General features: G+C 37.3%; 2 protein-coding genes across 4 annotated transcripts in view; one reads left to right on the top strand and one right to left on the bottom strand.

Moving 5' to 3' along the window:
* Positions 1-3,881, bottom strand: part of LOC122789321 — a 769,937-nt gene extending 766,056 nt beyond the window's left edge. The window contains exon 1 of one of the 3 annotated variants that reach the window (XM_044056679.1): positions 3,790-3,881. In XM_044056679.1, coding sequence (XP_043912614.1) covers positions 3,790-3,830 — 41 coding nt within the window. In that variant the 5' untranslated portion in view covers positions 3,831-3,881. Of the gene's footprint in view, positions 1-2,817; positions 3,173-3,634; positions 3,708-3,789 lie in introns of those variants that run through there. The other 2 variants (XM_044056680.1, XM_044056678.1) reach the window with 2 other exon arrangements.
* Positions 3,882-4,937: 1,056 nt separating this feature from the next.
* LOC122788743 (ATPase family AAA domain-containing protein 3-A-like) overlaps positions 4,938-12,320 on the top strand; it is a 493,053-nt gene continuing 485,670 nt past the window's right edge. Inside the window, exon 1 of the mRNA XM_044055637.1 lies at positions 4,938-5,130. Coding sequence (XP_043911572.1) covers positions 4,938-5,130 — 193 coding nt within the window. The remainder of the gene's footprint in view (positions 5,131-12,320) is intronic.

Below are 12,320 nucleotides of genomic sequence, written 5' to 3'. Positions count from 1 at the left end.
AAATATATGTAAAAGTAATCAAAATGCATTTCAAGTACTAAATTATTATTCAAAACATACATACAAGGTTAAATACCATATATATATTTTTATTTTCAAATAGCAGCTAATATTTACTGCTTCATTAATACCTGGGTATCTAGTGGCATCCAACATTAATTGCCACTTCTATTCACATACTTCAAGGACCCCCCCTGGGCACATTTCCTTGTTCATTCATTTTTAGTTGCTGTAAAATTAAAAATTTAAAAGCATGACTAGGGAACTCCACTATATGTCTACTAAGGGCATTAGAATATTTTTTATGTCTAATGTCCAATGTATGTTCATAGATCCTTGCCCTGAACTTCCTACAAGTTTTCCCCACATAAAATACTGCACATAAGGTACACTTCACCAGGTAAACTACATTTTCACTTTGACAATTAAAAGACCCCCCAATATACAATGCCTTACCATTCAAAATAAATTTATCTGAAGTGGTTAAGACCAAAGGGCATTGTGGGCACATGCCACATTTTACATTCCCAACTTTTTTGAAAGTATATATATTTTTCCTTCCTTTACCCACCTGTTCCATGATATTATTCAAACACCTATCCCTTCTAAATGTAATTTTTTTTTTACAATTAAACAACTTAACTACATTCCTGTCTAAAGACAATAAATCCCAATTTTTCTCCAAACTTTTACATATCGATTGTGTATCCTTATTAAATGTTGCAATGAAATTACATCCAATGGGAAAATTATTCTTTTTGTCTCTTAAGTGGTTTATCACAACAATATTGTTTACATTTTGACCCAAAATGAGAACAAACCAACCATTTTGAAGCTTCTTAAATACTTCCCCATTTACATTTTCCAAGAGATTCTGGGGATACCCCCTATGTTCAAACATTTTTTGGATAAAATCCACTTCTTCAATGAAATCACTTTCCAATGATGTCACTCTTGCGGGACGTACCAATTGCCCCTTAACTATAGATTTTTTCTGAAAAGTGGGGTGGAAACTATTAAATTCTAAATAAGAATTTGAAAATGTTGGTTTCCTAAGCATTTTTGAAATCAGTTGTTTACCAACTCTATCAACCTTAACCTCCACATCCAAGTAGGTAATGATAGTGTCATTAAATGCATGGGTGAACTTAACAGTCAACAGTATTATTAATGTATGCAAAAAATTCATTTAACATACCATCGGTGCCAGTCCAAATCAAAAAAATATCATCCAAAAATCTGTTTTTGTTTTTATCGCTCACTGGTGTCACATTGTGGATTACAATGTTTCAGCAAAGCTATACCCACAACCAGTTCGAAGGACTAAAGCTCATTCTGGTGCCAAAAATAAAAACATACTCTTGTAGAATGTGAGTCATTTTTCTAAATTATGGAACCCAATTTCATTACCACTGAAATCCATTCAGAATGCAAACTTATTTAAAACACAACTAAAACTTTACCTATCAGATCAATGGGTCTGCTCCTGTAGAATCCAGGGTAAATACCACTGTTATCTTCAACTTGTCATCTCATCACACCGTTTCTCTTCATTCAGAATCCTATACCCAAACAGTTTTACTAGCATCTCCAAGTTATATACTTTATTTTGTGTCACTGATCACTCCCCACCTGTATACGGTTGAAATGTCTCTGATCTGCTCTACACTCCCATTTCCTGCCCCACCTAGTTCCTTCCACCCCCTCAATTTCTTAGAATTTCTAAGCACTAATCACATGATCATTTTGTCTGACAAACCCACTAAAATACCTCTTCAAATGCTGTATGTTCAACATCTAGTAACGCATATTTATACTTTAATAGCTGTCTTTACTTTCACACAAATGTAATTTAACAATTACACGTACATTTAGCAATTAATGTACATTTAGTAATTAATGTATACTATTCAAAGTGTTTTTAAATATGTACGACATGTTTGAGGTTTTCTACTCAGGCCACCGCTAAAATGTTTAACTACACTCAGTTGGACAAACCCGGTAAACAAAAATAAAATAAATACGTACATACAAACTATTAACATGTTTCAGATGCAAAATATTTGTTGTAGAGTACTATTATAATAATAAAAGCTTGGGAAACACATTTTGTCCTAAAATCTGAACACAACTGCCATTTTTATGTTTTCCCCATAAAACAGAACGACACAGATACACACTGTACCGCGTAAAAAGGGGTTATGCACCTACTCAACACACTGCGAAATAAGTAAAAAGAAAATAACGCCAGACTGATGAATATGCGACATAAATAAACAAAGCGATCCTTGAATGATGCTAAGTCCAGCTGACAGTATATACTTTGACTGAGAAATTAAAGAAGTAATGCACAAATCGTGCGAGTAGAAATACCAACAAATCTAACCACATTTGCGTGTGTAGAAAAAGCCTCGAGCATAGCTCTCAGCATCTTAAAGAATCAGTGGCAAAGCCAGAACCACCCACTTAGAATCCTGACAGTGAGGATTTGCATCAATATGCATCTTTTTATAGTTAAATCTGCAACTCGGCATGCTTTACACAACCTAGTGACATTAATACGACCTTCCCAGACAAAACTTACAAGAGACAAAAATCAAGGACTGCGCAGAGTAGGATCGCCAATCTTAAGTGTAAGTCACGGAAAAGCATGCACTAGCTACTACTCGACTTTCTTCACAATCACCCGAACCTGGTGATACGATTCTATAAGTCATTCTACTTTTTTTCGCTTTACATAATCTAGTTATACTGGTATAGTATAATGCTGGTATTTACAGAAACAATCATGTTCCCAACTATAAAACATCAGCTCACCTTATAATACTTTTGAAGCCATGAAGTACAAATTCACCCTCCGCGTTCCGGGCCATAGTTACAGGGAATAGGCTCACTTAGCAACGGATTCAACAATATGGTTGCGAAGCGGAAGTGCTTCTTATGAAAGTAGTACGTCCTTAAACCTGTGGACTCTTGTTTTGGGCTACATTGATATACCTACAATTCAAGTCTTATGCACTCACATATCGCCTTAGAGAACATATTGTAGACTCACCGCTTTCCCATTTTGCATTTAAAAAATGCTGACGGTCACTCAAAATTGCGACGTAACAACTTATATTTTTTATGACAAAACTCAATCCTCACACGTGAAAGCAAACCTCCAACTTCCAACCATCCAAAAAAAAAAAAGACCTTTCCGACATTAGCCAGCACCCGGAAGTTGTTTATCAGTGTACATTTGGCTTCATCAGTACATACACTTTCATTCCCTACCTGCTTATGAAAAACGGACCAAAATTATGAGGCAAAAATATGTATAATCTCCTTGCCATACCACTCAAGAAAGATTAACAAGAGCAAAATCACAGTGCCGAAAAACACGAACTACTAAAAACATGAATGGCACTAGGAAGCAATAAGGGCCAGCTCAGAAGCTTAACTACTATTATATAAAATATACCGGACAGCCGAAAAACAGACAAAGCACTATTTGAGTGTTTTTAAGTTTTTCGGCTCTCCGGTAATATTTTATATAATATTAATTATCTTTTGAGCTGGTCCTTACGACTCCTGAGTGTCGTTTGTAAATTTACTAAGAACACAGAGCAGTGTTTTGCTTGGAAGTCCTTACCAACTGCTCCTGACAGTAAACGTTTGCATTTTAAAATGGTCTTTCGCTCGTTGTGATTACTCTTGAAACGAACCACAAAGAGCGATCGTTCGGAAAAGTAAATTTTAGGAGCTGTTGGTAAGCTGCATGAACTCTCTGCACATAAGCTGGTGTACCTCATAGTGCAAGACATCCTGCCAAAACCTAAGGCAGCCATTCCAGCACTGCTACAGCTGTCAGCCTCGTAGAGCGAAATCAGGACGAAACATAAGGCAACCCCATTTGGCTGCTGATATACCTCAGCCTCTTACAGCAAGAAATCCGGACAAAACCTAAAGCAGCCTTTTTGCTGCTGATATACCTCTCAGCATTGTAGAGCAAGAAACTCGGACAAAACCTAAAGCAGCCCTTCGACTGCCGATATACCTCTCAGCCTTTTACAGCAAGAAATTCGGACATACCCTAAAATAACACTGGGAACAAGAATAGGGACATTTTGTACCTATTAACTTTAAAAGTAGAAAGTTGCTCCCTGCAAGACGTGATTTTACCGGTATACTGTTTCGGCAGCCCTTCTGATTGCTGCTGATGTACGTGTCAGCTCTAAATACCTACAGATTTTAAATATTGACCTTACAAAATCAGAAAGTTGCTGGAATAACATAAATATGTCTTAAAACCAATCTACAAGAGCCGAGAAAAGCAGAGAACGATCATTCGTAAATGTAAAATGATCGATCATTTATGCGGGTATCAGTAAATAGAAACTTAACAAAAAAAAAAAACCACAATTCAGGATATTACATAAAGTTTGCAGATTGATCAGCTGCACAGATATTACCTATGCACAGACTATATGAGCAGAGAGACAGCTAAGTTGGAATGTTAAGCCCTGGTAGGAACTTAAAACCTAAGGGTAGTTGACACTGGGAGCCCAAACAGGATTGAAATCAAAGCTATACAGGATGTTTAAAAGAAAAATGACACTGTGGGTGGGAATGGGAGTGACGTAGTCAAGTGGGCGTTAATTTAGTGAGCTGTTATTTGGACCCGAATTTTAAACACTGGGCTTGTCCCTTTAAAGCTCTAAATGACAGAGACTAAGCAAATTGAGGGGCAAGGAGGAGCCTAGGTTTCGTACGGGACCTACGATTGTGCTTATAATTGGTTGAAAAAGTTAAGACCTGTACCATCCAGGAACTGATTTGCACGCCTGCGCCGTTTACTGTTGCTGTTCACGTGTGTTTCTGATGTTCACATTCAGCACATTAGCTAGTTGGCAATTTACAAAAAAAATTGTTGAGCCAGGGTTATTTGGAACGAAATGTCGTGGTTATTTGGTATTGGAAAAGGGCCACCTGCTCCTGGATCTCCATCAGAACCGCAGCCACCTGTGCCTCCTCCACCAGTCGGTGGAGATGGAGGGGATAAGAACAAGCCCAAGGACAAATGGAGCAACTTTGACCCTACTGGACTGGAGAGAGCTGCCAAGGCGGCTCGCGATCTTGATCAGTCGCGTGAGTATGTTGCTTTAGTTGCTGTATACTGGCATCCGAATTCTCTATAGCATAGCTGTCAACCTCTTAGACAAAAATGTTGGGGAGACAAAGTCCCCAAAAAATGAAACATTGTTGTTATAAACTTAGAAAGTTGCTAGAATAAAAGGTCTTTTGTTGCTACTTGCTGCACATTTTATCAGCTATTGACAAAATATACGAGACACAATTCCATAGTTAAGCATAAGGACATTGGGTTACCTTTCACCAATCTTTATTTTTTTTAGATGTAATGTGTCAGTTTTTTTTAAACTTAAAATTATCTGAAAATCAATTTGTAAAGTTTTTTGTGATCTTTTTAATTCTTCTGATTATTCTTTAAGCAAATGCAGATTTTTTTATTTGGTATTTACACAATAGCTACTGTAAGCCTAGAATTTTCATTAACTCCTTTGTGTTTTGTTGGCTTTATCATCTTTACTTTGGGTTCAAACTTCGACATAATCAGTGGGCTCAGTGGACGACGGCTACACAAAAAACTTAGAGCATCCTATTGTTGAGTTGGCAGTCACACACAAAAATGTTCTGGGGATTTGCAGTGTGGACCTTTTTTATTTCTTTTTATTTGTGTTTAGACATGATCCTGGCAATTCATAGATCGATAAGTAGATTTTCAGTATTTGTGGCAGCTGAATTGTTGAGTGTTGTGCTGAAGTTTGTTTCCTGTAAACCTTTTTGCAGGGAATGACCAGATATTTTACTTTCCTTTGATGCTACGAAGATTTATCACCACAAGGGGTTGTGTTTGTGTTCCTTTAGTCATAGCCGACCTTAGGCATAGGCCAACTAGGTGGCTACCTAGGGCGCCGCTCAGCAGGGGTGCTCTTTCAGTATTTATTTGGTGTAAGTAGACCAGGATGGGGGCACCAGGTGATGTGGAGGGGTGCCGTGGAGCCCTTTTGCCTAGGGCATCAGTTGACCTAAGGCTGCTCCTTTAGTTACTGTGTAGCGTGTTTGGTCTGTAGTGTCTCTGGGAATATGCATGTTCTGTGGTAGTCACCCTTTCTAAAATGTTATCCTGACTAAATCACCTCATTGAGGGTTTGTTTATTTGAATTTGATTATAGAGGTAGAGCTGTGCTCATAAAAGACCAATTACACTTTCTTACAGCTTGGAAGTATAGCACAATCAAAATGGGCATAAGCAGAATCTTATAATGAAGTAAAGATGGTTAGTAGAATAAATTTAAACATGAAATGTAGTCTAATAAGACATTTAAAGAACTGTATAATACAGATTACTGCACTGCTAAATATATTCTACACTTGTATACATATATTATGTGTATGTGTAGAAGTATTTTTTTTTAAACAGGATGAGAAGAAAAAGAATTTGAGGGGGGATGGTTATCAAAGGCAAGCTAGATGTTGGATGTTACGAGAAGGTGGTAAAACAGTTGTATTAAGTCTATTGACACCTGAATGTTATATGTGAAAATATGATGTAAACATAGATGACTTAACATGTTCCTAATGATGGTATTTGTATTTAGAAGGGTTTAAAAAGGTAGTCTTTCATCTTGGTCTGGAGTGATTGTTAAGCAGTGATTTCTTTGAGATGAGAAGGGAGAGATTCCCATAGCTTTGGGCAAAGTGTATAGAAGCAATGGTTGGTGCATTGAAGTTTGGTTAGTGGACTTTCAGGCAGAGGTTCACTTCATTCCTGGCTCATGAGGTTGAAGGAGAATATCTCTGGGATGAGTTTAACAGCTAAAGGAGTTAGAATGCAAGAGTTTAAGTAACTGAGCGACCAGTAAGAAATCATCCATATGTCTTGCAAGAAGTCATTTGGCTTTTTCTATTGTTAGATAATGATGTTCTTGGCTGGGAGATAGTGATAAAACATCTTATTTTATTTAAGGGATTTGAATAGCAAGTAGCAGCCCATATACCAGCTGTGAGAGAATTGCCTTTTTTCTTATGCTGATCTGGCAGACTAGAACATACAATGGGATGTTTTCCTGGCTTAAAGTAGAATTGGATTTATCTTTTGTCTCTCTCTCTTTCGTATATATATATGTATGTATATATATATATATATATATATATATATATATATATATTAAAGATGAGAGCAAAAGTCAACAGTAATCCTAGCTATCGAAAGGAATCACCAATGCAGGTCTTGTCAGACTTGCTATATATATATATATATATATATATATATATATATATATATATTAAAGATGAGAGCAAAAGTCAACAGTAATCCTAGCTATCGAAAGGAATCACCAATGCAGGTCTTGTCAGACTTGCTATATTAAAAGTACAGGTAAGTGACCAGTCTAGATTTTGTCCTAAAGATCATGCATTTAGTCTTGAATGAGCTAAGGAGTAGATTTTGTATTAGTTTAGGTATTGAGTGAATTGAAGTGGGCTTGTAGTTGGTGTTCCAGGATTTGAAGAGAGTTGCTGGAGTGGCACAGGAGCAAATTCTCAATTTATAGCAAGACTGAGAGCTGTTGTAACTCATAAAGGAGATTGTTGGTAAAAAAAATGGAAAATTAGTAAAGGGCTCAGAATTGAATCGAGGTGTACTTTAAAGGGTCTTTGGGTGAGATACATTATCTGATTTTGACTGAAAAGTTCTGATTAGAGAATCTGCATATTGTTTCTGGACTTAACTCAGATGCTGCAATTGGGCATGTGAGGATAGAATGGTCTAGAAGGTTAAAGACTTGAATTAGGTTGGTAAAGGTTGCACCTTTAAGGATGCCTTTGTCCATGTAAAGAGTATTTTATATGTAAATATCCATATTGCTGTGTTCTGCCCGGAAACTATATTTGCGAGACAGCAGTTTGTGTTTTTGGATGTAATCAATAACGAATGGAGTATGAGTCAATTATTTAAGCACCTTATCGAAGGTGGGTAAGATGAGCTGTTGGTTAAGTTTAGCTCAAGGCTGATTTCCATAAATTTGGCATAATGTTTTGTGTGAGGTATAGGTTGTAGATAACAAAGAATGGTAGAGAATGAGAGTCTCTAAATGAGTGATAAACCATGGATGTGTATATTGTCTGTACATCTTGGTGTACCTAGTGGAATTTGTTTTGAGGAGTGGAAGTCAGTCTTTTTCTTTAACATGAAGTTGAAAGGAGAGATTAATTATTGGGGAGATGGTACATCATCCAGAGAATGAAGATTTTTACACAGTATGATTGGGAAAATAATGATTTTTTTTAAGGAAGACTGAAAAGGTGAAGGTAGAGCAGGAGGTAGTTGATAATGAATGTGCTTCTTGCTCTGTTAGGTGTGCTTCTTGCTTTGTTAGGTTATTAGCTTTTTTTTTCAGAAAAGTAATTTTTTTAAGTCATTTGATTGTTTTGTAAGGTTGTTTAACTGTAATAATTTTAAAATTGTGTTTGAGGTGTGGTTGTGTTTCCATTTATGCTGGGTATTACATTCCAAGCCTTGTATGGGCCTTGAACTTTTATGTTTAACCAGGTATTGTTGTATAGTCTAGTAATTAATGGAAAGAATATGCCTTCTATATTTTTGAGCATAGTGTTATGAGCTTTGACTGTGTGATTTGGGTCAGTTAAGTCAGTTACTGGCGATCCATTGATAAACAGTGGGTGTGTTTTAAGCTTGTTGATATAATCCTGAGATTTGTTACTGGAAGAGATACACTTGGAAAGGGAGGATTTAGCGTTGGGTTTTTATTTGAAATAATTTATGGGGCAGTAATCACTAAACAAATGGGGGGGGGGTGTATGGTAATTGGTAATTGGAGATGAGGAACAAGGATTGTTTCTGATTACTATATGAAAAAGTGAGTGACCTGAGAATACCGCATTGCATCATGTAGGTTGGGTTACAGGAAATTTAGAGATACTGTGCATCAGGTGCAGAAATTTAGTCTGAAGTAATCTGGGATAAGGAAGTTTATGCTTATTTAGTAATGACTGGAATTTTTTATAATGAAGGAGATGGTAGGTATGTTTGTGTTTGGGATGGTAATTTTGAGTAGAATTCAATTCTGGTTGGAATGTGTTGTGGTGTTTAGCTTGAATTTGTATATCACTAGGTACTGCCACTTTTTTTTTATTCTAGGTCTTGCATCAGGATTGTAGTTATAAGCTGGAAAAATGATGTGTAAATGAGTTGCTGGATTCAAGTCACGATTCCATAATGATATCTTGGACTGCGGTACTGAGTTTCTTTTTAATACTTTAGAGTATTGAAATATTGAAGTTGGTGTGAGTTGCTTTGGAGAGGTACATTTTAGTGGAATGACCTGGTTTTTGTTTAGTGATGCTTCTAAGTAGGGGACCCACTTAACCAAAAACCCCACACCACCTCTACCCAACCAGTTCATTTCACTCCGTTCTGATAACTCACCTTAACATCCGTAGCATTAACAATAAAATATCCCATCTTCATGCACTCCGAGATGTACACAAATTTGATATCCTCTGTATTACTGAAACTTGGCTTAAACCTCCAACCAAAGACCATGAGATTAGCCCCCAGGATATAACATCCTGAGAAAATACCGTATTACCAAAAAAGGTGTGTGAGTAGCCATGTTTTATAAATCACAACTCCAAGTATCGCCCTTCAATGTGCCACTTCCCACAAACTCTATTGCAGAAACCCTTTTAGCCAAACTGCAAATCATAACTACAAATCCATCTATATAATCTATTCCTATCTTCCCCCCGGTAACAATATCAGTACTCTAGAAAATATACTTAGTGGCCTGTCTACCCACTTACCCCAGGAAACCATTGTGTTAGGTGACTTGAATATAGACTGGGCTACCTGTAGGTCCCCCAATCCCATTAACCACATAAATCGTTATGGTTTCTCACAAATGATAACCACCCGTACTAGAACCCACAAACAAAGTGGTAAGGAAACCACACTAGACTGGATTGTCATAAACAGTCACCCTACTACTTATAAACCAGGAGCCCTTCCAGATGACATCAGTGACCATGCTCTTACCTATATAATTAAACAAAAACTTTGTAGGCCCAATCCTACTATTCTCAAAACCTCCCGTTCAAAAAAGAAAACTTTCACCCTGAGAACTTCCAAACAGAACTGAAGGCATGTGACTGGTCACCACTGCTCCATCTTCAACTTGATGCAGTCACCTACTTTAATACGAGATTCCTTCAAATCCTAGATTTCCATGCCCCCTATCGCTCATCCTGAATAAAGACCAAAACTGCCCCATGGCTCACAAAACAAACTAGGCAAAAAATCCTCCTAAGAAATAAAATCTGGGCCAAGTGGAGAGCCTCTATAAGCCCTTCTGACCACCTTTACTTTAAACAATTAAGAAATGCCACCAAAAAAGAAATTCTGCTAGACAAAAAAAACTTTTACCTTCACCTCCAACAAACCCATAAACAAAAAACTCAAAATTTCTGGTCAGCTATGAACAAATTACTTCACCCAGGGCACTCCAGTCTCCCACCCCATCAGAAATTACCCACAATAACCCTAAACTAATAACTGATTCCTTTAACAGCTACTTTATAGAAGCCGTACAATCTCTAGCTAATACTCTACCACCCACTACCTCCCTCCCACCTAATACCACAACAAATTCAGTTCCTTCTTTTCACATACAACCAGTACCTACATCCCTTATTTGTAACCTACTTCAAAAACTCAAGCCATGCACCCCTTCTGCTGACTGTATAACAGCAGAATACCTGAAAATTGCAGCTACAGCCATTGCCTACCCTATTTCTATCCTTATTAATATAACTATTTTAGAAAGTAAAATCCCTCTTATATGGAAGTTCTCTCGCATCATTCCTCTACACAAAGGTGGGACATCAACTGATATTTCCAAATTTAGACCAATCACCCTACTCTCTTCTATAGCTAAAATAATGGAAAAATGTATCCACCAGCAACTACTTGACCATCTTCTCCACAACAATTTACTTGCCAACTGCCAACATGGTTTCAGACCATTCCATAGTACTTCAAATGCCCTGGTATCCTTTTCTGACTGTATAAACAAAAATCGTAACAATAACTCTTTCCTCCGCTTTGTTTATCGACCTTTCAAAAGCCTTTGATATGGTCAACCATAATCTGCTTATTGAGGTATTAAAAGCCCATTCACTGGATGCACAGGCATCACTCTGGTTTAAATCCTATTTAGACAACCGACATCAAGCAGTCCTTTGGGACAATAAGCTTTCAACTCCCCTCCCCTTAAACCTTGGAGTACCTCAAGGCTCTATCCTAGGCCCTCTTCTCTTTTCAATGTTTATTAATGATCTAAATACTAAAATTCCTCAAGCCACCTGCATACAATATGCTGATGATTCTACTTTAATCTGCTCAGCTAGGTTCCCAACCTCACTCCAGACCCTCACCCAATCTGTATTTCATACTGTTGAAAATTGGTTCATGCAACACTGCCTCCTCCTGAACCCCCAAAAAACAAAATTATTACTCTTTACTCCTACTCTAAAATCACCACAATGTCTCTTCACTATAACCTCTAACAATAGAACCACCATATCCCCTGATACCACAACCCATCTCCTGGGCATAACCATAGACAACAACCTTAGCTATGACGATCACATCAACACTACCATAAAATCTGTCAACAAAAAAACTAGGTTCCCTGTATAGAATCAAACCCTTCCTTACACCAAACAGCCAGAACCATTATAGCCCAGACTCACCTGATCTCTACCCTGTTCTATGCTTCTGCCATTTATAGTAATCTTTCTAAAAACAACCTTAACAAACTTGCCACTAGCTACAATAACATAGCCAGATTTGCCACTGGCAACCCTTTTAGAATCCACCACTGTCTCAACCTCAAACAAATGGGATGGTTAGAACTGCAGCACCAACTACTCTGTCATCAATTTACTATAACCCAAAAGATACTTTACCACCCTAATAATACCCCAATCCTCACTAATCTGACTACCCCTTACAAAAACCTTACAGCTCTTCGCTCAGCCAATAAGCTTCTAGTTTCCACTATTAAATCTAACAACAAAGCTGGAGACTCACTTCACTAACACAGTGGGAAAAGCCTGGAACCAGCTTCTAAGTGAACTTTCTACTCTCTCTTCCACACATCTTTTTTTAAGAAACATTTCAAAGAAAATGTTAAAACTCACTGGCTTTGTCCCTGCACAAACCCTGACTGATTTTT

This window comes from Protopterus annectens, chromosome 14.part0, assembly GCF_019279795.1.
Source record: "Protopterus annectens isolate FY-2018-M chromosome 14.part0, PAN1.0, whole genome shotgun sequence".
Lineage (NCBI taxonomy): Eukaryota > Metazoa > Chordata > Ceratodontiformes > Protopteridae > Protopterus > Protopterus annectens.
The sequence above is the reverse complement of the archived record's forward strand: the minus strand, read 5'-3'. Positions and strand labels throughout refer to the sequence as shown.